Source organism: Artibeus jamaicensis, unplaced genomic scaffold, assembly GCF_021234435.1.
Source record: "Artibeus jamaicensis isolate MK-2021 breed Jamaican fruit bat unplaced genomic scaffold, CSHL_Jam_final contig_465, whole genome shotgun sequence".
NCBI lineage: Eukaryota > Metazoa > Chordata > Mammalia > Chiroptera > Phyllostomidae > Artibeus > Artibeus jamaicensis.
The window spans coordinates 35,241,696-35,268,905 of record NW_026521843.1 but is presented as its reverse complement, the minus strand read 5'-3'; the positions used below and the strand labels follow the sequence as shown (position 1 = coordinate 35,268,905).

Here is a 27,210-nt window from a genome sequence, read left to right as displayed (position 1 = left end):
AACTGGCACTTGACGAGTGACTGCAGGCCTGACCTCCACATTAAAAAAAAAAAAAATGGACGTTACACACTATACCAAAGAAGCCATCTTCCCTGTGAAACATCTTACTGGGTCTGACGCTCTGATACCACACGGGTGTCCTGGAATTCAATCCTGATGCTAACTTCCCAGGGCTAACCCCACAGGTTAAGGGCCCTGTCCCACTGGACTGCAGTCATTTCAGATGCCAGTCGCCTCCTAGGCCACCACCTATCCAAGACTACGGTACTTCTAACTAAGCGGCTATAAATTCAGAGGTTCCAATGAAAACCCTTCACCTGGTTCGGTAATGTGCTAAAGCAATACACAAAACTCACGCACTTGCATTTTATTTATGTCTGCTGGTTTATTATCAAGTATATAGCCAACTCGGGAATAGCCAACTGGAAGAGGTGCTGACTAAGGTATGGCAGGGGCAGAACTTCCGTCCCCCACAGGACATGCCACCCTCCCAGCACACAGATGTGTCCCCCAATCCAGAAGCTCTCCAAACCTTAAGTGTTTTTATGGAGTTTCATTATGTAGGCATGACTGATGAAATCACTGGCCATTGGTGCTTAAACTCAATCTCCAGCCCGGCCTCCTCTGCAGATTGGTTGGCAGAGCTGAAAACTCCCACCTTCTAATCACTTGGTGTTTCCAGTGACCAGTCCTGTCCACTTAAAGCTCTGCCGGGGGTTGGGGAGGGGTGAGGCGGGGAGTCTCACCCTAAGTCACCTCAGTAGCACGAATCCAAGTGTGATAAAAGAGGCTCTTTCTAAATAACAAAAGACAACCTGAAAAATTCCAAGGGTTTTGGGAGCTCTGTAGCAGGAACAAGAATTTATTTCTTAATGCACCAGAGGTAAAAGCAATTCCTAAAGATGAAGTACCAAGCAGTTTACTTCACCTTAGCCCCTTAGAGATACAGGTATTTAAAGCCCCTGAGTAAAGGACACAAGACAAGGTGGTGGCTACATATCAATACAAGATGCACCAAACTGTTGAAAGATAAATTCTTGCTAATGTCTTTTATACATCTCCTCAGAATTCATACTGAAGTCCAGGCAAGACTAAACATGATGAGAGGGGCGGGAAACTTGCTGTGGACATTCCTGCCGCTCTGAGGACTCCCACTCAGAACATGTGTCCGTGACAGGAACCGGAAAGCGGCACTCCCTGTCGACGTACTGCTTCCCCATGGGGACAGGAAGGTGTTTTTCCCTCTTCTCAAAATCCAGTACTAGCCTTCCACACCATCCCCCCCTTAAAGTGTATCTTCAAGATAACCTGTTGTGTTTGAGACTTAATTCTCTCTAGACTTCAGCTGGGTCCAGAAGAAATGGTCTCAGACACCCAGGGAAGTAGACCAGGCAACCATCAACACTCTACACCAGTCTCAAATGTAATTCCCCAGACCAGCCACCTCAGCATCTCCTGGGAATCTGTTAGAAATGCAAATTATTGCCCTGACCAGTGTGGCTCAGTTGCTTGGGTATTGTTTTGCAAAGCAAAAGATCACTGGTTCAATTCCTGGTCAGGCCACATGCTTAAGTTGGGGTTTGGTCCCCAGTCAGGGCACATTCAAGAAACAACTGATTGATGTGTTCTCTCTTGCACTGATGTTACTCTCTCTCTCTTTCTCCCTCCCTTGCCCCCCTCAACTCTAAAATACATACATACATACACAAAATCTTTTCAAAAAATGCAAATTATCAAGCTCCACCCTCAACTTACTGAATCAGACTCTGGGAGTGAGCCCTGCAATCCGTGCTGTAAGAAGACCTCCACGTGACTCTGATGTCCACTCAAATTCTAGAACCACTGTTCTAGACACTGCTGGACTGTTAAGTTCCTCCTGTTATTGGCAGAAAAAATTCCTAGACAGCTCAGAGATCTTTCTATTCCACAGAACTGGGAAGTCAGATGGTAAGATGATAAACAGATGGGTTTCCTGATAATCTCAATTCCCTAAAAGCAGTAATTTTTTTAACATCATTAACCTAGAGGCAGCAGATTTCCTTTTCAGTAACGTGTCATGGTTACATGACTTCTTCTAGATCACAGGATACATTCCTGAGCCTTCAAATGAAAATTTTTTAACATGTTTATCTTACCCATTACCAATATTCCACACCAATGACCTTTGATTCATTTGTGTTTTACTGAATATAGAAAACAAGTATAGACTTTGGAGTCACTCTGCCTTCAGCCATTTATCAGCAGTATGACCTTGCACAAGCTACTGAATCTCTCAGTTTCCTCAATGTGCCTCAGTCTCCTCATCCACGTGTTATAGACAAAAATAATAATCTCCTTCATATGGTCGTGATGGGATTAACTGCTACTACATGCAATGCATTCAGAACAGTGCTTGGTACACAGTAAGTACCATATTTCGTGCTTACGATTTATTGTCACAACTATAATAGTTCAGGGACCTGGATAACACAGAAGGGAAGATCTCCTAGTATGTCTAGAGATACCTGACCAACACTAAAGACAGCTGCACATCTCCTCTGGAACCGTAGAACAGAATGGATACAAAGAGCAAGACGCTACTCTGCAGTTTGCAAGTAAAAGTCTCTTTAAAACAGAGATAATACATAGAAGCCTGGGACCAGAAAGTACATGTCTCATGGTCAAAGATAACTGGTCACCAATACCATACTGGACTAAAGATTCAAATGAGATTCAAGAAAAAGAGGCTAGAGATTAAAGTACAAATCAATAATCCACTAGAACAAGCCAGGACCATGGTTTTCCTAAGCTTACATGTTAATGAATAAGCTAGAAAATAGAGCTCCAATTCTAGAGGGACTACCTGGTTAATCATTCATTTATGCCCTCAAATCAGGCAAGTTCAGGAAAGACCTTTAAATCATTCCACTCAAGAAAATTATCCTAAAGCAGCTGAATGATTTTCCCTATAGCATTTAATTGACTGCCTCTCCAACGTCTTTTTCCTTCTTTCTCCTTCATGTTCTCTTCTGAATTTTCTAGCCAAGCTGTTACTGTGGAACTGATCCCTCTCCAACCCTGCAAAACCTCCAGCACTCCAGGAGCGCATCCTGATTGGCTGACGTCAGTCAGCACATCCTCTTCTCTGAGTCCAGAGGGAGAGAGATTCTGACAGAGGCACATGACCTGGGCCATGGTCAATCGGGCCGGTGAAGCAGAGGTGCTTTTTTCCTGCTAGATGTCCTTACAGACAGATCTGGAGCCTGGGGCAGCTGTGGTGGGACCACAAGGTCCCCAGAGCCTGCCTGGGAATAAATCCACACTAGATAAGTAAAGCTGAAAACTGGGAAAAAGAAACTGGGTCCTGATCACACCATGTACGCCCAGAACTAAGTCTTACTTAAAATTTGTCTACTACTTGATCACGAAATTCTCTGTCATTTAAACTGCTTTGGGTTAAGGTTTCCTTTTGCTTACAATCAAGAAAAGTCTAAATTATACACATCTCATAATTTCACAGCGAACTATGAACTTACCTGTTTAAGTTATGACTACAATTTATTTGTCATAATTAAAGCTATCAGGGAAAAAAAATCATAAACCTACTTTTCTCATTTGGACACCATTTTATTTGAAATCTCGAAGTACAGATGCAAGGCCTTGTATAAACTCCACCCTGACCCCTGGTTTACATGTGCTCAGTACTGCTGAGTTTTCATCATGATGGAAACCCTTCCAGGTTTTCAGAGCAAAACACCACCCCCCCCACCAATGAGGGCCACAGTCAAAGTATGTTTCAGGTATTCAACATCAACGAGGGAGTGAGGAATCACAAAGGAAGGATGTGTTCCTGCTAATTTTAGTAAATCAATGGCAAACTTACCTGTTACATCCTTAAATCTGCCCTCACAAGATTAAGCTATTGTTTTTTTATATTTAAAACCCTCACATGTGATACTAACTAACCTGGGTCACTCAAAGTAAGTACTCTACTGTGAGAGGTCAGGTCAACTGAGTATACTGGTGAATTATTTACGCTTCGTTACTTTCAAATGTAAGATGCATTAAAAATACACAAATTTTTAAAATCCTAGCTCTCTTTAAACGGCTGTATGAATTGTGCTACTCGGAATCATTTTGGCCTGAGGGACTGACAGTTCCCCAAATATGGAACTGGTCACCCCACAACATGGCCAGCTTGCTGCTGTGGGACATGTTTAGGTAGAAGTGAGCCAATCTTAGAAGGGAAGCAGGGGAGATGACTTTAAAGGACACTGTGACGCATCCTGGGCCTCAGGGGCGGGCCGTGAAGGAGACTCACCCGCCAGGGCCTTGATGCGGGACCGCTCGAAGAGCCTGGCAGAGCTGTTCTCATTGTCCCAGTCGTCCACATCCCAGCGGTTGTTGACGTCACTGTACTGCTGCTGGATCTCAATGTTGTCATAGTCTGTGGCTACTGTGGTCGTCATCTTGAACTGTCTCAGCTGCTCCTCCTCCACATCAGCTCCTTCTTAGAGTTCTGTGAGAAAGAAAGGAAAATCCTAATCAATCATTTAAAGTGTGTCGAGTCCTCATATAAATTACTGGAATAAAAGTGAGTAGAAGATAAAATAATTCACACGTGTCAAGACATGTGTCTGGACCACTGCTTCATAACATGTGGGTGACCTTGGCCAAGGTACTTAACATCTCCAAGCCTCAGTTTCCCCAGCCATCAAAGAAGAACAGTACTCTACAGGTTATTGAGAGGACTGAATAGATGATGGACGTCCAATAAAGGATAGTTTCTTCCTTCTTTCTACAGCTTAAATGTTGCAATTTTAAAGTTTTATCAGAGCTGGATGAACAGCTACTTAGAGCTTCTGAATGAACTCATTTATTTCTATTGGATATCACCATAAACTAAAATCTTTAGGCTTCTCCTACAATTTCACAAAATGTTACATAAGAAAACAGATAATTTCATCTAAGCATCTCATCTATACATTAGAAAACTGGTGTCTGAGATTAAATGAGATAGTAAATGTACAACACCAACGACAGTACCAGTGCCCAGTGGATACTCAATAAAAAAATGACAGCAATTACTTTGCATTGCTGTGTTGTTCTAAAGTCTTACTACCAATACCAATGCCCACTCCCCAGGAATCCAGTCATAATGCTTTACAGGGATAAATGGTAAACAAGATCATAGGCCTCAACTTTTGGCCCACTGCTGTCTTCACTTTATTCCAGTACCCTCAGAGAATTAAGAGAAATACATTTAGCTTTAAATAGAGCTTCTCCCTTCAATACAGCTATTTTGCAGTCACTGAACCAGAATGTACTGAGTGAGGACTTACTTTGTGCTCAGCTGCTGCCAGATGCTAGAGATATTAGCAAGCAAGATAAGGACCAGGCTCTAGCGTAGCTTATGTCTTAGTAAGAGAAGCTAGACAAAAGGCACCAGACAAGGCGAGATAATTGAAAGAAAAGAAAAGAAAAGTGGAGTGATATGATACAGTGAGTAAGAACATATTTTAGATCTGATTGTTAGGGAAGGCCTCTGAGTGGGTGTATTTAAACTGATATCTCAAAAAGGAACAGGTCAAAAGGAATAGCATTCCAGGCAAAAGAAACAGCTTATGTAAAGGCCCTGTGGTGAGAAATGGCATAGCTTGTTGGAGAAGTGAAGAGGGCAGTGTCTCTGGAGACAGTCTGGGGGGCAGGGAGAGAGACAAGGAGATGAGGTTGGAAGGCTGGGGGCCAGACCACAAAACACTCTGGCAACCTAAGTGTGATGGAAGGCACTACAGGACTTTAAGTTAATAACTGATACCACTGGGTGCATGTTTTTAAAAGATCAATCCTGGTGCTGCATGGAAAACACATTCTAGGAGCCCCAACCGGTGTGGCTCAGCTGGTTGGAGCATCTGTTCTGCAGACCAAAAGGTCATGGGCTCGATTCCCAGCCAAGGCGCATGTGACAAGGCAGCCAATGTTTCTCTTTCACCCTGATTTCTCCCCCCCTGCCCACTCCCCACCCAAAGACAATGAAAAATTGTTCTCGGGAGAGGATAAAAAAGAAAACATAATAGAAGGCAAAGATGAGCTCTTAATCCCTACTGGTGCAGTTAAGTTCCTGCATACTTTACATACAATGCTGTCTAGGTAAGTTAAGAAGAGGAGGACGAAGAAAGATGCTCCACCCTTTTAGTCTTGGGAAGACGTCCCATCCAGTCCTGTTCCAGTCCTCCATCTTAAAATCCAATGATTTATTACCAGATTTTGTACTTGGATGCTCACTTAGTGAAAGCTTCATTCATTGTGCTCCAAGAATAGTTATTGGCAGGCCTAATCACTAGAGTCAGTGCACTGATCAAACCAGGCCACCACCCAGCAACCATAAAATGATCACGTGAGCTGATTTTTCCCCCTTCACACAGGCTACCATGCAAAGAAAATGAAGCCACATATGCCAAAAAGAAATATTTCTCTTACTGTGCTTTAAATGCAGCTTTTCTCGAATTCTACCATGCAGCCAGATCCCCAGAGTAAATAAATGAAGCTGAAACAAATGAACTGCACCTTAAACAGTGGACTTGTTGGTGGCACAGACATAGAACTGCCTCCTCATTTGTCATCAGCTGTGTTTTCACTGCTGTCCAAGAGCACGGTCACACACCGCCCTACACATTCCTACGGAAAAGGCACTGTGTCCACCTCACATCCGAGCCCCACATCTAACCCGTCACCCGCCTTTGCTCACACAGAAACATCTTGGATGGGAGTAAGTTCCTGGATTCTCACCGGGCAGACATAATCAGTCCCAACAACATAAATCTATCATTAGAATAATTTTAACATAAGCAATGTATTTATAAGATTTCATAAAAACACAAAAAAATTCAGAAGCCTAAGCCAGTTAAGTATATTTTATGGAGTGAGCTTATAATTGCTCTTAACATTCAGTTTTAACACTCTCCCCAACTCCCAAAATTGATACTGTCATTTGAACTTGGAGATACTTAATTTTCTTGACTATATCAATACTGAAGACTTTCATAAAATTCGGCCTGGAGAATGTCATCTCTAGGAGGGGAAAGTGTGAAAGCAGTATAAATTTGGTATTTATTAATACCAAATTCCTCAAAGCACAGAAAGTAAGATTTCACCCAATCCAAGGTGAAACGCAACAGCTTCACTCCAGGTTCGTCCCAGCTATTTGGTGCCACCTGCTGACCACTGAGGACAAGCCGCACGCTGGTCTCCGGAGCAGCAACCACCGACCCAGGCGGGGACTTCACCACCTGTAAGCCCAGCTTCAACCCTTTCCCCTGTCTGAATCTCTTCCTGCCACTGATGTAGCCCCCAAATCACCAACCACTTTCTGCAAGTTTCTAAACAAGCAGATGTGAATCCTTTCCATAAGCTAAAAACAAGTCCTTGAGAGAAAGCAAACACATTTTTTGTCCTAAGAATTCTTTTTAATGGTGTTCTGAACACCACTGTGCTTTAAAACAAAGAGGAGAGTAAGAAGCAAAAGTGCTTATTAGTCTGTGTACAAAAGAACTGATGCTATAAGGTATTTTTTTAAACTTGATTGCTTCACTTCAGTGCTTACGAATTTGGATATCGTAGACATTTTTTTTCATTTTCAGGGCTCTGGCAAAGCAAAACATCTCACATCCCCACCTGGGCAGTGGTGAAAGGAAGCTGCCAGGTAGTCAGCAGCAACAGCAGAGTGACCTGAGGAACAGTCAGGGTCAAGGACAGGCGTGGGTGAGTGAGCGTGCCCAGGGCGTGGGGATCCCAGAAAAGCCAGTACACCATGAACAGAACGTTGTCTTCTAACCCATTTCAACAAGGGGCTTGCCAGCCGTGATGAGTTTACAGCCCACACGGAGGTGTCGCCAGGAGATCATCTATAAAGGGCTAGGTTTTCCCAAGGTGCTTTCAGCCATGTGTCTGTCCCAAGGCCCAGGGCAGTGATCCATACTTCTTACACGGCTGTACAAAGATTGGGGGAGAGGGGCAAGGAGGGCCGGCCATCTTGGAATTCTGCCTGGTGGGCCCACCACTAGGAACGCATAAGGACTGTAAGATGGGTGTGTAAGATGGGCGTGTAAGATGGGCGTGTAAGATGGGCGTGAGACAACCCAATCTCCTCTCCCAGAGAAGGGTTCCCACTGCCTCTACTGGCTCAGACATGGCCCAGATTCTATCTACCAGTAACCTGGTCACCATGGCAGGAATTCATTAAATAATCCCTGAATGAATAACATTCAGTAACCTCCTGGGTGTGATATGGGTATTGCCCATGTTTTTTGAGGACTGGTTTTAAGAAGATGGTTAAAAGTACATACCTACCTCCGCTGCTCTTCATCTTGTGTGTATATGTGTGTAAAAAAAAAAGAAATAAGTTTCTTTTTTTAAAAAAAGATTTTATTTATTTAGTTTTAGACAGAGAGAATGGAGAAAGAAAGAAAGAAAGAAAGAGAAACATAATGTGTGGCTGCCTCTCATGTGCCTCCTACTGGGGACCTGGCCCGAAACCCAGGCATGTGTCCTGACTGGGAATCAAACCAGCAACCCTTTGGTTCACAGGCTGTGCTCAATCCATTAAACCACACCAGTCAGGGCTAAAAATAAGAAATATGTTTTTCCAAAAAAGCCGAGCCTTGCCCTGGCCAGTGTGATTCAGTTGGTTGGAGTGTTCAGTTGGTTGGGTTTGATTCCTGGTCAGGACACATGCCTACGTTGTGGGTTCAGTCCCTGGTCAGGGTACATACAAGAGGCAAAAGATCAATGTTTCTCTCCCTTTCTCCCTTCCCCTCTCTCTAACATCAGTAAGCATGTCCTTCTGTGAGGATTTAAAAAAAAAAACCCGCCAAGCCTCTTCCACCAGATTTCTTTTCTTTAATCCTATACCATAATGAAGTAGAATTTTCCAAAAAATACAAAGAAATTCTAAAAGCTTTATCATTTTCTGCTTCAGTCAGAACATAGTAGCCCTGGCTGGTGTGGCTCAGTGGACTGAGCTCCAGCCTACAACGAACCAAAGGGTCACTGGTTCAATCGCCAATCAGGGCACATCCCTAGGTTGTGGGCCAGGGCCCCAGTGGCGGGCACTAAGAAGCAACCACACATTGATGTTTCTCTCCCTCTCTTTCTCTCTCCCTTTCCCTCTCTCCAAAAATAAATAAATAATATCTTTAAAAAAAAAACCAAACAACACAATAATTGTATTTCTTCAGACTGGCAAACCAAGATAGAAATGGAAGAGAAAACAATTGTCCTAGACCTTCAAAGCAAAGCGGTTCCTACAGCCCTGGCAGGTGCTACTGCAAGGTCATAGCTATCAAGAAAGAAACTGGAGCACTCTTATTAGTTCTTCTCTTTATTGATTAAAATTCTGAACATCAATCCGTGGCAAAGCCCAGACAGAAGACACTATATCTGTTCTGTTACTTTCCGAGATCCCCAATCTATTTTCCATGTCACACAGGTATGACACAATACCCGGGTTTTTGTTCTTCATAGTTTGTCTAAGCTTCCCTCCCCCACCCTGTTCTGTTACTCGACAAGCTCCCTGGATGACGCTACCCACCCGGTCTTTGGCTCCTACCCTGGGCTGACTACTGCTCCCAGACAGCTAAGTGCAGCTGTCTCCTGTGGATCAAGTCGAGGTCTAACACTACACTGATTCCTCGCTGCAAGCCCTGTTTTCCCCGTCACTCCCTCACTGAAAGGCACCTTCATTTCTCCCCTATTTAGGCCTCATCCTTGCTTGTACCTCCTGAAAATCCACGGAGTTAGCTCAAGCAATAGTTTCTTACCCTGCGCCTGAGGGCTAGTTTTAAACTCTGTTCCGTTCCCCTATGTTGCCACCAGAGGGACCTTCCTCAAATGTAACTCTGATCATTTCATTCCTATGACCAAGACCCCCCAATGCCCACGCATGCAGAACTGTAAGTCCCTAAGCCTTCAGAATCAGGTCAGAGCCCTTTGAAGAGAAATGAGACCATGAGGAGCCCTGCCCAGCCCTCTGGCCTGTCCTACGCTCACTATTCCTGCCCCCGCTACTCTAACTCCTGAGGGAGAAAGGTCATGCCCTGGTTTTACCTCTAACCCTCCTACTGGGAACAGCTCTCTACTCTTCCCACAAATCCTATGGCAGGTACCCCCTCCTCCAGGAAGCCACCCCTGACCACTCACCACCACCTGGTGTAAATTAGACAATCTTAGCCTGCAGAGGTACTCCCTACAAGAGGGAGTACACTTTCTGTATTTCTGACCTCTCACTATCATTATAAGATTGTTTTATAATTATAAAACTTCTATCTACTTACTGTCAATAGGCTACAGACTCTTGGGGTCATCATACTGTCTTTAAATCTTTCAACTCCAAGTGGGGTACCTAGAAACATTAAGTGCTTACTAATTATTTATGTGTAGGCTGGCTGGGCAGGTGAATGACTGGTGGAAACCAAAGAAGAGATGTCAACTCAAGCTGCCGCTCTGGTACCATCTCCATCGGTCCCAAAGCCCAAAACACACGGCCCTCCGTGCTCCACAGCCCTGGCAAGCACCGTGCTTTCAAGAAAGTGACATTTTTAGACGAGGCTGCTAACCAGCATGAACGCACATTTAATAAGGTGCTTCTCCATGTACTTATCGAAACTTAAATTTCCCTCTTTGGTTTTTATTCACGAATTTGTTTTTTGTCTGAGCTAATCAGATTTCCGAGATTAAAGCAACACAGAGAGAACACGAATACCCAAGTACAAACACATACTTTGTTAATACCCAATCTTAATTAAAGGCTCAAATAAATTAAATAAAAATAACAGAGGTGACTAACATTTGCCAGTTCTTTCTTAAGAAGGAAAACCATATGCTAACAATTACTTTGGCAGAAATCACAGACCCCAATGTCCTGTAAACACTCAAAACCTTCCCACTTTACTCATAAAAAACTTGGAAAAGCATACACTGGATGGCTGGTGTGCAATGCAAGACAACAGAAGTCCGTTCGGGGACTTTAAGGGACCAAACTGTGTGCCTGAGAACTTCCAGAAAGATTCCCGTTATAGTTCTGCCGCAACCTTCCGGAGCTCACAGTCCCAGAGAGCAGGAGGGGCACCACCTGCGGCAGGTATAAAACAGCCCATAAAGAGGCCTCTCCGGGAGAAACCCCACCTAGAACCCCAGTGATGCCTAAACTCGGCCAACCCACTGTTACTCAGGTTCATGGAGCTAGCTCCACGTGAAGGCCCAAGATACCATCCTAAACACACCAAGTTCTCTGCTCACAAACACCATGGCATGACTATTTCAGCTCTTATCTAAAGAACAGCTGACTACCAGATGCCTCCGCATGAACTTTCCTATTTCCCAAAAACAATCCGAAAGCAGCAAACACGTCTTCCTTACAAACTATACACTGATGCCAGAGCCAGCCTGCTTCACCTTCTCCCACCCCCTCGCCTGCAGCCAAGGTAAATTCCTTCCAAACAACTTCCATGTTTCTTCCCCGGACTCATACCGAGGGCCCGTCAACCCCAGGACGGCAGACATGCCGGTCAAGAGGCAACCACACACTGATGTTTCTCTCCCACTCTTTCTCCTTCCCATCCCTTCTCTCTAAAAGTAAATAAAATATATTTTAAAATGTAAACCTCATTAACAGAGATGGTCTTCAAATACTCTATTCTAACTTCTGTATGTTTTATTTTGAAGGGACAGAATGTGTTAAAATCTCCCACCATGATCATGAATTTATCAGATTTTTCTTATAATTTCCTGGATATATACGAAATCATAATTATTTTATCTTCTTGGTAGGTTGTTAACATTTTAAAATATTCTATTTTCTCCTTATTCACACATTAATTCTACTTTTTTTTTAAAGATTTTATTTATTTATCTTTAGAGGGGAAGGGAAGGAGAGAGGGAGAGAAACATCAATGTATGGTTGCCTTTTGTGCATCCTCTGCTGGGAACTGGCCTGCAGGGAACGGGCCTGCAACCCAGGCGTGTGCCCTGACTGGGAATCAAACCGCGATTGTCTGGTTTGCAGGCCTGTGCTCAATCCACTGAGCCACCCCAGCCAGTAATTAATTCTACTTTTATTGATAGTAATATTTACCTAGTATATTTTTCCCATTCTGTTATTTCATCTTTGAGTCATTTTGTGTTAGGTATGTCTCTTATTTTTAAAACTCAATCCGAGAGTCTCTGTCATTTAGTTGGCAAATATAGCCCATTTACATTTATTAGGATTTACTGCCATAATTAAGGTTTCGAACAGCTTCTTTTGTCTTCTATCTTAATTAATAAAATGTGGAAACTGGGGCCTACCTAAGAACTAAACCACTGAACCCAGTCATACCGCTGAGCCCAACGTCATTAATATCTTCATCACCCTGCACCCAGAACCATAAGAATGCAATCTGATCTTTCAAATGCAGAGAGCTGATGAGTTGAACAGACGAAGCAAAATCTGCTGCTGCATTAAAAAACTTACTTTTCTTGCTGGCTTACTTTGCTTGCTTTTTTGTTCGGTCCTCCCCAGCAATCTCTGATACAGGAACTCTATTCGGCCTTATTTCACATGTGAATAAATGGAGGCTTTCTGTGCGCACCCAGCAAGAGAACAAGGAAGCCAAGAGGATTTTAACCAATGGGTAGGACTGCAAAGCCCATGCTTTAAATGAACAGCTCAGCCTACATTTTGAGGTACAAAACTTTAATAGTGTCCCATGTCGGGAAAAATATCTAAGGACTCGAGGTTCTTAAATAAGTCAGAAAGGAGGTATTTTTTTCTTATAGCATCCCAAACAAACTAAGTCATCCCAAATATTCCTACTATTCAGAAATAATCTCCTTCCTACACAGAAGAAAGATGCCACTGGAAGGCTGGTTCTGGTTTCATGAACAAAGCCCCTCTAGGGACAAATTTTATTTTTTAACATGGGTGGGCTGCATCAGGCTCTACTGTCTGGAGAAGCAAAATTAACCCTTACTATAAAGAAAACAATTTATTTTTAAAGATTTCACTAGAGAAAAATTTGCTGGTCCTAATTCATTTTATTTTAAAACAACCTCTTAAAAAGAACCCATCTCTATGGCTTAGGGACTTTTATTACACAGTACAACCAAGAGTACATTTCTACAATAAGAAAGAGTATAATGCAGGAGGCACAACACGGCATCTCCCCGAACTTTCTCTATTTTATACAGTAAACTGCACCAACAACAGTAAAATTATAAACAGATTATTTTAGTGCCTTAAATAAAAATCCTTAATATTCTGCATATATATTTATCCTCATTTACTATTTGTACATTAAAAAGATTTTTAAGCATTTTATTTATTTTTAGAGGGGAAGAGAAGGAGAAAGAAAGGGAAGGAAATATCAGTGTGTGGTTGCCTCTCATGCACCCCTTACTGGGGATCTGGGCCACAACCCAGGCATGTGCCCTGACTGGGGATCGAACTAGTGACTCTTTGGTTCACAGGCCGGCACTCAATCCAGAGCCACACCAGCCAGGGCTGTACATTCAAATTTTAATCAAGTATCTTTTTCCTTTTCCCAGCCTGCATGATAAATCTAGATTCTAAATATAAATCTGCAAGCCCTAAAATATTGTAAAACTTGGTTTATTTGGGAACTAATTTTGAGAGAAAGATAAGCTCTTCCGATGTCTTATCTATACATCTCAAAATCACTCACCTTGAAATCAAACAAAAACACTTTAAAAATATTTCTAAGTATATGGCTATCTTCACTGATTACCTGGTGGTTAAAGGCCATCCTTGTTTTTGTTCTCCTCCTTAGAGGGAAAAAAAATTAAACTTCAAATAATTAACTCAATTCAGACCTAACACCATGATCTGATGGCCACTGTGGGGTTTCTGAGCCACTATTATGTGACCATTTTGGTATTAGCCTTACTTCCTGACAGTTTAAAATTACTTAGCAATATAGGTCTACTGGTACTGCTACCAAAATGCCGATCCCAAATTTTCAGTGAGTTTGGCATTTCACTACCTTATTTTTTGTAAAACTGCATAATTCAGTATCGTGTGTGCCTAAACAACAGAGAAGCAATGATGTGTTTTCTATTTGGAAGCTAACTTTTACTTCTGGAGCAGCCCAGTGCCTAAATTCTCTACATACCTATCAAGTAAAAATGTGTAGTTCAACTACCTGGAATAATGATCAAAGGAAAAAAATGAATTGTGACTTCTGGTCAAGATGGCGCTATAGGCTAACATGGCTCACCTCTTCATACAACCACATCAAAATTACAACTAAAATATAGAACAACCAACACTCAGAACCATCAAAAATCAAGTTGAATGGAAGTCTGACAACTACGGAATTAAAGAAACATATCCATCCAGGCTGGTAGGAAGGGCACAGATGCGGAACAGGCCGGTCCCTTACCCACATGTGGAGGATAAAAATTCAGGACGGGTATCTCAAGAGTGAGGAGTCCCAGCCTCACACCAGGGCCACCTCCCCCAACCCCAGCCCAGGGCTATAGTGCCAGGAAGATGAGTCCCCACAACCTCTGGCTGTAAAAACAAGCAGGACTTGAGTCAGTGGGAGAAACTTCTGGACACCCAAACAGTTCCTCTTAAAGAACCCACACATGGACTAACCTACTCACACTCATTCCCTCTGAGCTCCAGCACTGGGGTAGCAGCTTGAGAGGCACCAGTGGCGTAAAGGGAGGAACTGAAGTGTCTAGCATCAAGGCAAGGAGAGGCCACTATCCCTTTTCTAAACCCTCCTCCACAGAGTCAGAAAACTACAGTCATATCTGAGACTCTACTAACCTAACTACCACTGACAGGCCTTGGAGGTCCCCAGGGACTCTACCCCACCCAATTTACAGACCCACCCAAGCTGCTTTTCCATATGAATGGCTGGTCTTGGCTCATGCTGCACAGCTTCCTAAAACCTCTCAAAGCAACAGCTGGCCTCAGTGAGCCCTAAACTCAGCATTAGCAGCAGCCAGCCTATATTTACAGTTTGGCTTTGCCTGGGAATCTCCTATCCCAGCACCAGTAGCAGCCATCTCAGATTGCTTTATAACTCAGGCAGGGTGGCCCCAGGCAAAACACAGGTAGGGGTTGACCTTGGCCTGCACCACCCAGGAAATCCTAGGGCCAGCACACCCACTGGACAGCTATAGACCACATAGGAACACCACCACCCTGCCCCCAAACCCTGCCCTGATCCTCCACAGAGGGCAGAGGTTGGCAGTCAGTGGTATAGCCAATCCTTGCAGCTGACTGGCCTGGGTGAATCCCTCCCATTGATCTGCCAACAGCAACCAAGGCCCAACTACAAGAGGGTGTACTCAGCCCACACACAGAGTGCACCTGAAGTACCCAGCTTGGGTGACAGAGCAGGCTGAGCCCCTGGACCCTATAGATCACCTACTACATTAGGCCACACTATCAACACACAGAGTCAAAGCAACTCACCTGCTACATAGAAACAAACACAGAGAGGCTGCCAAAATGAGGACACAAAGAAACATGGCCCAAATGAAAGAACAGATCAAAACTCCAGAGAAAGATCTGAACAAAATGGAAATAAGCAATCTATCATGTGCAGAGTTCAAAACACTGGTTATGAGCCCTGGCTGGTGTAGGTCAGTGGATTGAGCACAGGTCTGTGAACCAGAGGATCACAGTTCGATTCCCAGTCAGGGCACATGCCTGGGTTGCAGGCCAGTTCCCAGCAGGGAATGCAGTAGAGGCAGCCATACATTGATGTTTCTCTCCCTCTCTCCTTCCCCTCTAAAGATAAATAAAATCTTAAAAAAAAAACAACACTGGTTATAAGGATGCTCAAGGAACTTAGGACCTCAACAGCATAAAAAAGATCCATTCAGATATGAAGGATACATTAACTGAAATAATAACAATTTACAAGGAAACAACAGTAGAGTAGATGAAGCCCAGAATCAAATCAATGACTTGGAACCTAAGGAAGCAAAAACAACCAATCAGAACAACAAGAAGACAAAAGAATCCCCAAATATGAGATTAGTGTTAGCAGCCTCTGCGAGAACTTCAAGAATTCCAACATTCCTCATCACAGGGATGCTGGAAGAAGAGAAAGAATAAGAAATTAGAAATCTATTTGAAAAAATAATGAAAGAAAACTTTGCTAATTTGGTGAAGGAAATAGACATGCAAGTCTAGGAAGCACAGAGAGTCCCAAACAAGATGGATGCAAAGAGGCCCACTCCAAGACACATCATGATCAAAATGCCAAAGGTTAAACATAAAGAGAGAATTTTAAAAGCGTCAAGAGAAAAGCAGTTAAGTTACCTACAGGGGAGTTCCCATAAGAATGTCAGCTGATTTCTCAAAAAAAACTTAGCAGGCTAGAAGGCATTGGCCAGAAACATTCAAAGTCAGGAAAATGAGGGACCTACAGCCAAGACTGCTCTGCCTAGCAAAGCTATCACCTAGAATTGAAGTGCAGATAAACAGCTTCCCACACAAGAAAAAAATTAAGGAGTTCACCATCACCAAACCATTATTATATGAAATGTTAAAAGGACTAATTTCAGAAAAAGATCAAAACTATGAACAATAAAATGGCAATAAAATACATATCTATCGACAACTGAATCTAAAATCAAACTAAGCAAACAAGAACAGCAGAGACAGAATCATGGATACAGTGAGCATTGTAATGGATGACAGATGGGAGGTGGTATAGGAGAGTGGGTGAAGAGATGAGGGGACTGGGATGAGGGTGAAGAGATAAGAAGTACAAATTGGTAGTTACAGAATAGCTGTTGGTATGTAAAGTACAGTATAGGAAATGGAGCAGCCAAAGAACTTATACGAATGACCATGGACATGAATAACAGTGGGGTGTTGGCTGAGGGAATGGAAGGTGCTCGGTGGAGGGGGCAGAAAGGAGTAAAATCAGGACAACTTTAACAGCATAATCGATGAAATATAATTTTTAAAAAAACCATAATGAAAAGTAATGTTTATGAAATGCTGAATGAGGCTCACACACCCATTAAGTTATGCTCCATGAGAACCAGGATCCTCTCCGCTCTGTTTCTCTTCGTATCGTCAGCCCCATGCTTCGGGCAAAGCAGCTCCTCAAAATCAATTGTGAAATAAAATGGCAGGTGGTAGGAGCATCGCCACACCAGAGCCATCTGACTCTAAAACACAATGCTTCTTTCTGCCTAAATAACATGCATGCTGGACCCCAGTAAAATTCTCACTGTTATATAAGGAGCAACCTTCTCTTCACTCGGTTCCATTTAGCAAAGGAGGAACTTTTATAAGAAATTTATTTTCAGTTGTTGCAAATAAGCCAGGTCCTATTTGAATAGGAATGGAGCAATTACTAATTTCGTAATATCACTGGAGATAAATAAACATACTTATCTTAATATGTAATATTTTAAGAATTACTCCCCTTTGCAATATGACCTAGGCACCTTTAATAATATTTAAATTCCCAAAGATTTGAAATACTATTACATTTTCTCACAGGGCAGTTTAAACAATGCCAACTGCTTGGGTTAACAGTTCAGCAGCAAGCCTTCCTCCTTTGTATGCCTGATAAATGTTTCCCAAACTTACTTAGAAATCTGTAACCTTTCAAATAAACAAAATGAGTAAAGGTTAGCCTATGGTACTTGAACAGAAATGAAGTCAATCCCAGGAAAACTATTCAAACAATTACCATTTTAACACCATCAAACCTCTACTACTGAAATTTGTTTAAACCCAATTAATTTGGGAAAAAAGTTTTAAACACAATTTCACAAGGTATCAACTGGAATCCATTTGAATGCTGCACATTACTGTTTAAAAGCCTGATTCCATCGGTGTTCAATATCAAGCTTGGTAAACAAAGCTCAGCTAAAGTAAATAAACATGGGGACTCACTTTGGCTTTCCCGAATACACGGTGGGGCAAAAGCAGGCTTATCGTTTTGATTACATGAAACACAGAGTTTATTCTTGTGTTACTGATTATTATATTATTTTCCATAGAAACGATTGCAAACCTACTTTTACTCCAACTTGTGTTTAAACACTGATATAGAAGCAAAAAAGCCAGTGTTTAAAATAGTGCCCGAGGATCTGTCTGATACATAACTAAGAGCACATCCACCACAGGCCCCGACCCAACACCCCGCCAACCTTCTCACACAGGCACAGGAGAAGGCACAGCCGATCCACAGTGACGGGGCATGGGCCTCAGATTTGCTTGGCTCCCACTCCACTGCTCCAATTACTTCAAAATGAAAACAGGTCTTAGCTGGTGATGTCCTCAGTCAGGTTCAAGGGCAAAGGAAACCAGCAACTTTCCCTGTTCTCCAAACAGGGGGAAAGAGGCTACAAAGAATAAGAAGAACTAGAACATCCACGCCACTCTGAATTCTTTAAAAGCTCCCTGGTGATGTGACTTTGGAAAACGTATCTTTGAACTTCTTGCCTGACCAGAATGAAGGCTGTACTTTCATCTCCTTGAAATATGTTATTAATAAACCCATTTTCTGCTTCCCAAAATATCTAGGCACTGTTTTCCTGCCTCCAAGTGCTTTCAAAGAAGTTCCTTTTTTCTTCTTCTTCTTCTTGGTCAAACTCTGCAACACGGTCAAGAATGAACAGGATGGCAGGGCAATTTAGACAACTGGTGAGACACAAATCCTGTTATCCTTCCCCGACTCTGTGTAGAGAGACAATCAGGGGGTGGGCACCACGGTGGCGGCTTGATATTTTAGTGGTGTCAGTGTGGACTCCAATGCTGTCTTTTGTGACAGTTAATGCCACACCCAACCCCCCAAAAATCCTGTCATCAAGGAAGGCTTTCTAAATCTCATTAGTGGTAGACCTGCTATCTCTCAATAACCCATGATTTTACAGATTGGAACAACAGCCCTGACTGGTGTGGCTCAGTGGGTTGCATGTTGTCCTGCAAACTGAAAGGTCACCAGTTTGATTCCCAGTCAGGGCACACACCTGGGTTGTGGGCCAGGTCACATGGTGTGTGACAGGCAAACCATTGATGATTCTCTCACACATCAATGTTTCTCTCCCTTTCCCTCTCCCTCCCTTCCCCTTTATCTAAAAATAAATAAATAAATAATTTTAAGAAAAATTGGAACAACAGATAAATGAGAACCAGGTCAGCCTTTCTCTAGTTAATTTTTCTGAAGTCACAGGCTCGGCCCAGGGCTCTGTTACGTGCTCTTGTTGGTGTCTTCCCTTCAGGGCGTGTACTGACAGTTTTAAGTAATCACCTGTGTGATTATCTGTTAAATGGCTGTCTCACCTTATATACAGTATTCTTCATGAATTATTAGGCATTTCTCTCTTTCTTTAGTCACTGTATCCTGAGACACAATGTCCAGCATACAGTAGACAAGAAATAAACATTTAATTAATAGAGCTTAAGTTTTAAAAATGTCTCATCTTTCAAGGGTATTATAAACACTTGCCCTACTAAATCTGCTATATCAAGAAGAAACAAAAATTCCAGTTTATTCAGTAGTAAATTCGTTCAATGAAAGCTGAAAATAGTTAAACAAAAAGTGAAATAAACCCTAAATGATCAAGAATTATCTACATTTTATTTTTTTTAAATATTTTATTATTTATTTATCTTTAGAGGGGAAGGGGGAAGGAGGGGGTGGGCTAATTTTATTTTTAACTATATTTACCACACTAGAATGTTTAACTTCCTTCATTGAGCAAAGGAAAAACTTCTGATGGCAACCTCAAATTTCTACATCACAGAGGCTCATTTCCCAAGTCAAATGCCCATTGCTGGCCAAACAGCTGTACTCAATGAATGGGTGCCAAGCAGGAGAGGAAAGGGTGGTGGGCAGGCCCCAGCGCAGGGCCCAGGCCTCCCCAGGACCATCCTCACTTCCTCAGAAAGCAAACTTCACAGAGCGGAGGGCCCTGGACCGAGAAGAGAGTCAAAACTGTTCAAGAACCCAGATGGTCCTACGTGTAGACTTTAAAATCACCCAGCGTTAAAGAAGGTAAAAACTGAGAGCAGTAGTCCAAAGAAAATGTGGCAAACTCAAGAGGAAGCACCAGCAGGTAGTATAATCCTAGACGGCTTCCACGTCAGAAAATGCCAGGGTGATGGCCAACCCAAGAGTGTCCAGAAGGGGGCAGCCAGTTCGTAAGACCCCTGGGATTTCCAGCTCAGCAGCCAGGTCCCCACAGAGGGAAAAATCTTAAAGGGACACTCAGCAACAATCTTCAAGTAGCCTCAGGCGTTCTCATGTGGGCTCTGGCAGGGACTCCTTGGCAAGCAGGGATCAACAAATTCAGAGAGACTCAGGATTAGATGGGAGCTTTCTAACAACCAGAGCTCTCCAAAAATGCAGAGGGCTGACCAGACCAGGGAGTTCACCATATTGCCAGAGATTCCTGCAGGGCGGGAAGTACCATTGACAGGGCAGCCTCAAAGGAGACCAAGGACTGTGGAGGAAGCTGGGCCGCAGGAATTCTAAGATCCCTTCCAACAGGCCTCTATGATTCAGCTGACCGCAAAGTTTACCATTCTTGAAATCAGCACAGTGTAGTACTACTTACTACAGGACTCAAAACCTGGTCTCCAAGGCATGCGTGATACTCTCTCTTCGGTGGGGTTCAGAGGATGTTTCAAAAGAATGGCTTTTCCATTCCTATTTGTAACCGGATCTCTATTACTTTAATCATAACTTTGTTGGGGTGTTTTCATATTAAAATATTTGCATTCTCTTTAAAACACAAGTACTCTTCTGCAAATATGTATAAATATTTTCATCGGGTTTCACAGCTCCACTTAAAAAAAAGGGCAAAAAGTTTTGAAAGCAGCTTTTATAGTTTGATGGAAACATGTATCAAAACAATTATTAGGCAACTGTACATTTTTTTAAATATAAGGTACCAAGTAAAACATCTATTCATTCAAAAAAACTGTTAATTAGAAAATACTGCCTACGCTGGTGTGACTCTCACCCAGGGAGTATTACCGAGTCGGGATTTTGTCCTTTGCAAAAGGTGGATCTGTTCCTGTTTCTTAAATAGGTGTGAAAATGCAAGAAAGTGTTTGTTTTTTTTTTTTAATTTAAGAAAGAAAGAAGATAAAACAGCCTCTACGTCACACATCCTTTGCTTACACTGCTTAAATGAAAACCTTGCTTTGTTTCTTCACTTTGGGGGGTTGCCTTGAGTCCTTTCCCTAAGAAATTTCTCCACAGTCCTCCTGACCAGACCGTCGCTCTAACGGAGGGTCCAGACTCATCTGTCCCACCTGGCGCACTTGGAAGTCAATGCACACCTACTAGCATCAGTCATTTTGCAGCTACTCCTGACATAATGATGGGGACACTCAGAAGAAGAGTCAGTGACAAACCAAATCCAATAACCAAGGCACCGCCCCAGCTGTGGCCATCTGTCTTGCTAAATGGCTGGTTTAGATGCAGTTCCCCACAGGGCCCTCATCTCACCGTTTGCTAGAGGCAGGTCTGGACAGCACCCAACACTCCGAAAACAGTAAAGTGACACCGTTAAGCATCAGAAAAGGATGAGAAAGCCATGCACTGAGCTCACAGTCAGCAACAGGATGATGAAGAGTTAAGCACTTAGTAGTTTCTCAGCCATTAGCTGATGGGTTTTGCTTTTGGTGGTGGGTATATGTTTTTGATAGTGCCATGTTGCTCAAAAAAGTTGGTGCATTCAAAGACTAGGAAAAAAAGACCCGTTGCTGCAGCCAGTGATGACAGCATGGATCAAAATGGTGACCTACAAGGAGGGTCACTGCATGCTTGTGACAATTTCTTGCCTCAGAGCCTTGGATGCTTTCAAATCCCGCCCAATCCCTCAGATCCTCTAGGGGAGAGAAGAGGCGGCCGATTTCAAACAGATTTCTCTAAAACCATTTTGCCCCACACTGGCCCCGTCAGGGAGATGACAGGGAGGGGGCTGGTCTCCTTAGTTCGCTCTGACTGCAACTCAGGAAGCAGGACAGCAGAGAGACCCCTCACACTGAGCCCAGTCTTCCAAGAAGAGGAAGGCAGCCACTGGCTTCTCCAGGGCTCCCCCGAAATCAGTCTCGTCTCTCCAAATGGTGTATGCAGAGAAACTGAGTACAATATGTGAGAACGGAGACTCCAGTCTAGGGGGCAGGTGAGACTGATGATGAGGATCCAAGAGGGTCTTTTAAAAAAAATGTTACTAATAAGCTACTAGAGTAAGCTCCACACAGCACTGGATTTTTTTTTTTTTAACAATTGGAGGTCACTGACCAGAAAAGACTATGAATGTACTTCACTGTTAAAACCCCTCCTGGTGCAAAATCCAGAGTGACTGCCATGCTAGAGGGGTGCCAGCCACATAGGCAGGGACTGCCAGCTCTCTTCTTTCCTCGTGACCACAGAGGGAGCAAGGCAGCGGTGTCAAGTGCACTCCCCCAGAGGCGAGCCGGTGCCCTGTCGGCTCAGGAGTCTGTACAGAGCTCCCTCTTGATTCTTAATGAGGACAAAGCTTGGACAAAGCTAACAAGCGCCGGCCCTCTTCAACCAGACTGCTCGCCACCCACACTCTCCAGACAATTCCTTGAGAAGTTCCACAGCATTCCTGCCAACCAGCTCAACAGACTTTACAAATTACGAGTGGGAAGCCCCCGCCCCCTACTTTCAGTGTACATTCTAGAACTGGGAAAAATGAAAAACCTGCAACACCAGAGTTTGCCCTTGGTTTTGCACTGAGAGAGATTTTTCCCTAACACAACTCTGACTCCAGGCCGAGCCCGTTCATCTTCCTCCATGTGCAGAACCTTGCAGGAAAAGCAGGCAGGGAGCTGTCACCCAGGCACTCGCGGCCCCGCCTTGAAATGCCTTCTCTGAAGTGGATATTTATTTCACTTCCTCTACACAGTGGGAGGCGTCTTCCATCTCTGCTGCGCCTCTGTTGCAGAAATAGACAGTGATATCAGGAGCAGTGTTCTGTGATGGAAACAAACTCCTCACAGGGGAGCAGGTGGGCAGGTCAAGTCACACCAGTGTACCAGCCTGATCGCCCCAAAGTGCTATACTGAGGCCGGCCGCCCGGTTTGGTCTGCACTCCATAGGTCCTTGTAACTGGTAGGCGTGAGGCCTTCTGGGCCAAAAAGCAGAAAATCACTGGCGTCCCTAACAGTCACAGAGGTGGCCTCACACCAGGGGGACGCGGGGTGAAGGGGTCCTTTCAGAGGCCAGTGCGTGTTTTAGGTAAGGGATGCGTGAACTCTCCAACTGACCTCGGTCCTCCAAGTTTTACATTTAGAAACAAATGCTGTCATATTACAAAGATCAACGGCAGGTCAGGAAAAGAACCAAAGCCCTTTTAATCCACTCCTGCTTTACAAGGCAAATGTTTTTCTATCAGCTTTCCAAAATATGCTAATGATCACCTGCACCACAAATTGTCAGGGAGCTGTAAATAACTCACCAAAAATGCAATCAGACCTTCCTCAGGAAAAGTCTCCATGCACACAAATTGCTACACACCTGGGTCCCCTCCTCTTTCACACCTCCCCAGACTCCTTTCTCTCTGTCTTCTCCTGTCCTCAGAGGCTTCGTCCCCCAGATGGAGTGTCCCAAAGGTGCCCAGTGCAGGTAAGCTGCACGGCACCTTCCAGGGGCCACCCTCCGCTGCAGCGCCGAGGAATGGCCACAGAAGCGTGTGGGAAAGGAGGACACTTGAGACAAAGCCTCTGACACACGAGGGCTGGTCCTGGTGGTCCAGCCCCTTTCTGGATGCCACAGACCTTAACTGTCCAGTCAGTTAGCACTGAATCAGATTAAACTATCCTCAGTGGATACACGTAGAATTAGAAATTGTGAGTTAGAGCAGACTCCGTGCCAAAATGGTATCTGCTGTTGCCATTTAGGGGAGAAAGAGGTTTCTAAGGTGTGGAGAAGCGGACCACCTATTCAAAGGCTCTTTTGTGATACACAGAAACTGGTCTGGAAGCTGCCATCTCAGTGGGCTAATCACAAACCCGTTTGTCTCTGGGCAGGGTGGGACGCACCTGAGGCAGTTTATCATTCCTCTCACTGAGGAATGCAGTGGCTCTGGGGGGAAAACCAAGGATGGCTTCTACTTGGGTGAAAGGGTCAGGGAGATAACTGCTGCATCCTCCTCACTGGGGTCCTGCTCTCTGCAGCCTCCTGACCCAGCTCCCTAAGGGCAGGTCACGCCTCCGGGGAGAAGGTCACCAGGGAGCTGGAAAGAGACTGACATCCCTCCCTGTTGTCCCACATTCAGGTCAGTTGCCAGCAGGGAACTGGGGACAAGTTTCCTCATCAGCAAAGACAGAGGAGTGGACTAGGGTTCCCAGCCCTGGCCACACCTGGTAATCACTTCTGCTGATTCTGTGATTTTATCAGGCTCCGGGACCGGCAGGCATCAGGGTCTTTAAAAGGGTCCAGAACTACTGATTAACTACAGCCCCTTCTAAGTTGAAAACAAGTGGACTTCCTGAACCCCAAATATCAACGAAATCATCTGCACGCACCCTCCCACCCACATTAGGGCGGTGGATGGGAACAGATAAGGTGAGTTCCTCATTGAGTGGGGCAGCCTTTCAAAATTTAGGGCACTTCCAGCCAGCCTGACCCTGAGGACCCTTGAACTGAGGCTGGAGCCCACCTGAATGATCTAGAAGTTTCCAGGCAGCTCTAACGTTTGAACACTGTATTTGGGATTTAGATTTTCTTCCCTCTACTGCCTGGAACATGAGTCTTGCAATAAAATATCTTAAAAATTGTGTGGTTATTTACAATGTCTTCGGCTAACAAATGAGACTTGTCTTTTTTTCTTTTTTTAATAAAGAATGAAAAAAACCACCTGAAACATTCATTCATTCCCTAACTTTTAGTTGATTATAGGCCATAACTTTTTTAAAAAGCATGAAACAAATCTTAAGGAATGAACAATTAACGTAACAAAAAGTGAAAAAAATTATTATACCGAAATGCAAAAAAATACTGATTACATTTCAATTACCAGTGGAACTTTCATCTGGAAAACACATCTTCCATTGGAAAGTACCCAGTTTAACAGCTGCATTGCTTTCCCAACTTTCACAAACACTCGGAAAGCTAGCCACAGCTCTGTGCTGGCTGACATCCAGGGTTTTATTATTATGTACTATTAGTTCATAGTGAGAAATGTGGGCTAAGGAAGGGAGAAAGCAAAGTAACAACAGGGGCTTCGTAATCGTGTGCAGATGTGAACATTCCTGGAGCTTCATCTGCCAGAAAATGCTTCCCATATTATTTCTATTACCTGGAGCCTTTATTAATCTAATTAGATAATTACAAATGTGTTTTTCGGGCATCATTTAGAGACTTAACGTTAAACAATGTTTCTGATGTCAGTGGCTGGGGCCCGCTGACATTTTAATATTTTTCATTATGTAAAGCAAACGGGCAGATTCTCTTTCCCTCCCTCCGCTTTTCACCAGGCGCTGAAAGCAAATCAACAGACAACCAGCCACTCACCTTCCTTCATTAGGTCCATTTCTTGTCAAATCCATTATGGTTCGAAATTATAGTACTTCACAGATGCTGGGGCTCATCCCACTTTTTAAAGGTTTATACAACCAAATGGAGTGATCCCATCCAGCACAGACTTTGCCATCTCATGCACCCATAAGGTTAAACAAAAAATAATAAAAATAATAAAAAATGGAGGGACCAACATGGGTTTCCAAAACTTTAAACAGGGAATAGAAACTAAAGCAAAAAACTACAACCTAGTACTGCCACTGTTTCGTAAAGAAGAGCCAATAGAGGGGACCGATCATCATTGTCACCTGAGAACTGAAAGATCCATCCTTTGCAAATAGTGATATTACATCAAGACTTCCAAAGTGGGCAATATGCGCTTCAGGACGCACCTGGCCCACAGGTGCAAAGGGAAACGTGAGCTAATAGTCAGAAGATGAAAGCTGAAGTCCCAGCTGGCTGGTCGGGAGCAGGCACAAAGTTTCTCCAGGTTCTGGGCCTAACCCTGAACATTTACCCGGCTTTCTCAAGTCCCTTCCTGTTCTAAAGGTCCGTAAACATTAGATGAGGAAACTCTGCCAGAAGGTACCTACTATATGAGGACCAGGCATCAGAACCAAGTCTCCTAGGCCCTGTGATGTGTTATCCCCGGCAAGAGCACAGCACTTGCCACAGAGTAAAGGCTCAGTGAATACTTGTTGAAAGACTTCTCTGATCACCACAGTATTTAAAGGGTTTTAAGAAAAATGCATTGATGATTAATGTATCAGGAGTTTCTTGAAAGAAAATACACAACATGGATCTGGCTTTAACTTTTTAATTCTATAGACAGACAGATGAATAGATATTGCATTATCTAACAAACAAATACAGCTCTATGTGCCAGGACGAAGCCCCCTATAAGTATTACCTTATTTGCTCCTCAAAGTAACCCTTCTGAGGTTGACACATTTTGTACTCGACCGATGAGAAAACTTTGGTGCAGGGTGGTGAAGGAACCTGCCTAAGGCCAGTGAGGTAAAGCTAGTGCAATGCAGCTCTGAATCCAAGTGGGCTAGTTTCTGCACCTACCCGGTGCTGTCCAATATGGCTGCCATGAGCCACATGTGGCTATTTAAGTGAAATGAATTAAAATTAAATAACATTTAAAATTCAGCTCCGCAGTGCACCAGCCATACGCACTCAGCAGCCCCCTGTGGCTGGCTCACAGAGGCGATGTGAACACGGTGAACACAGAACATTGTCGTCGTCGCCGAAAGCCCCACTGGGTGCAAGCACTGCTCTGCACCGAGGCAATACTCCACCGCTGCCTCTCGACTTGGGTTTAGTTCCAGACCCTGAAGCCCCATCTCCACGCCATTCCCTCGTTCTAATAAAAATATAACACAAAGGGTCTTTCCAGTGGAGACTCTCTCACACCCACTCTTTAAGCCAAAATAGGTAAAAACAAGTCAGCAGCAACATGACGGATGTGCTCTACAGGAAAGCCGACCAGAACCCTTGCTCTTCCCTTTGTTATTCTCTACTCCCCTCCTGGCAGGATGTTCCCAGAAATGGTCTCTGGCTGTCAGGCCGCTGGCAGCGCACCTGCACCTGTCCCGCTGTGAAGGCCCAAACCCTGTGTTTATGGATTTTGCAAGCAGAGTTCAGCCAGAGGGTAGCCCTTCCCCAAAATTCAGGTCCA

At 43.8% G+C, this 27,210-nt stretch overlaps 1 protein-coding gene across 4 annotated transcripts in view; it reads right to left on the bottom strand.

Annotated features, from left to right (window-relative positions):
• SPTBN1 (spectrin beta, non-erythrocytic 1) overlaps positions 1-27,210 on the bottom strand; it is a 191,169-nt gene that overhangs the window by 132,209 nt on the left and 31,750 nt on the right. For 3 of the 4 annotated variants that reach the window (XM_053666939.1, XM_053666935.1, XM_053666936.1), the window contains exon 2: positions 4,301-4,498. In XM_053666939.1, the coding sequence (XP_053522914.1) occupies positions 4,301-4,448 (148 nt within the window). In that variant the 5' untranslated portion in view covers positions 4,449-4,498. Of the gene's footprint in view, positions 1-4,300; positions 4,499-27,210 lie in introns of those variants that run through there. The other variant, XM_053666938.1, reaches the window with a different exon arrangement.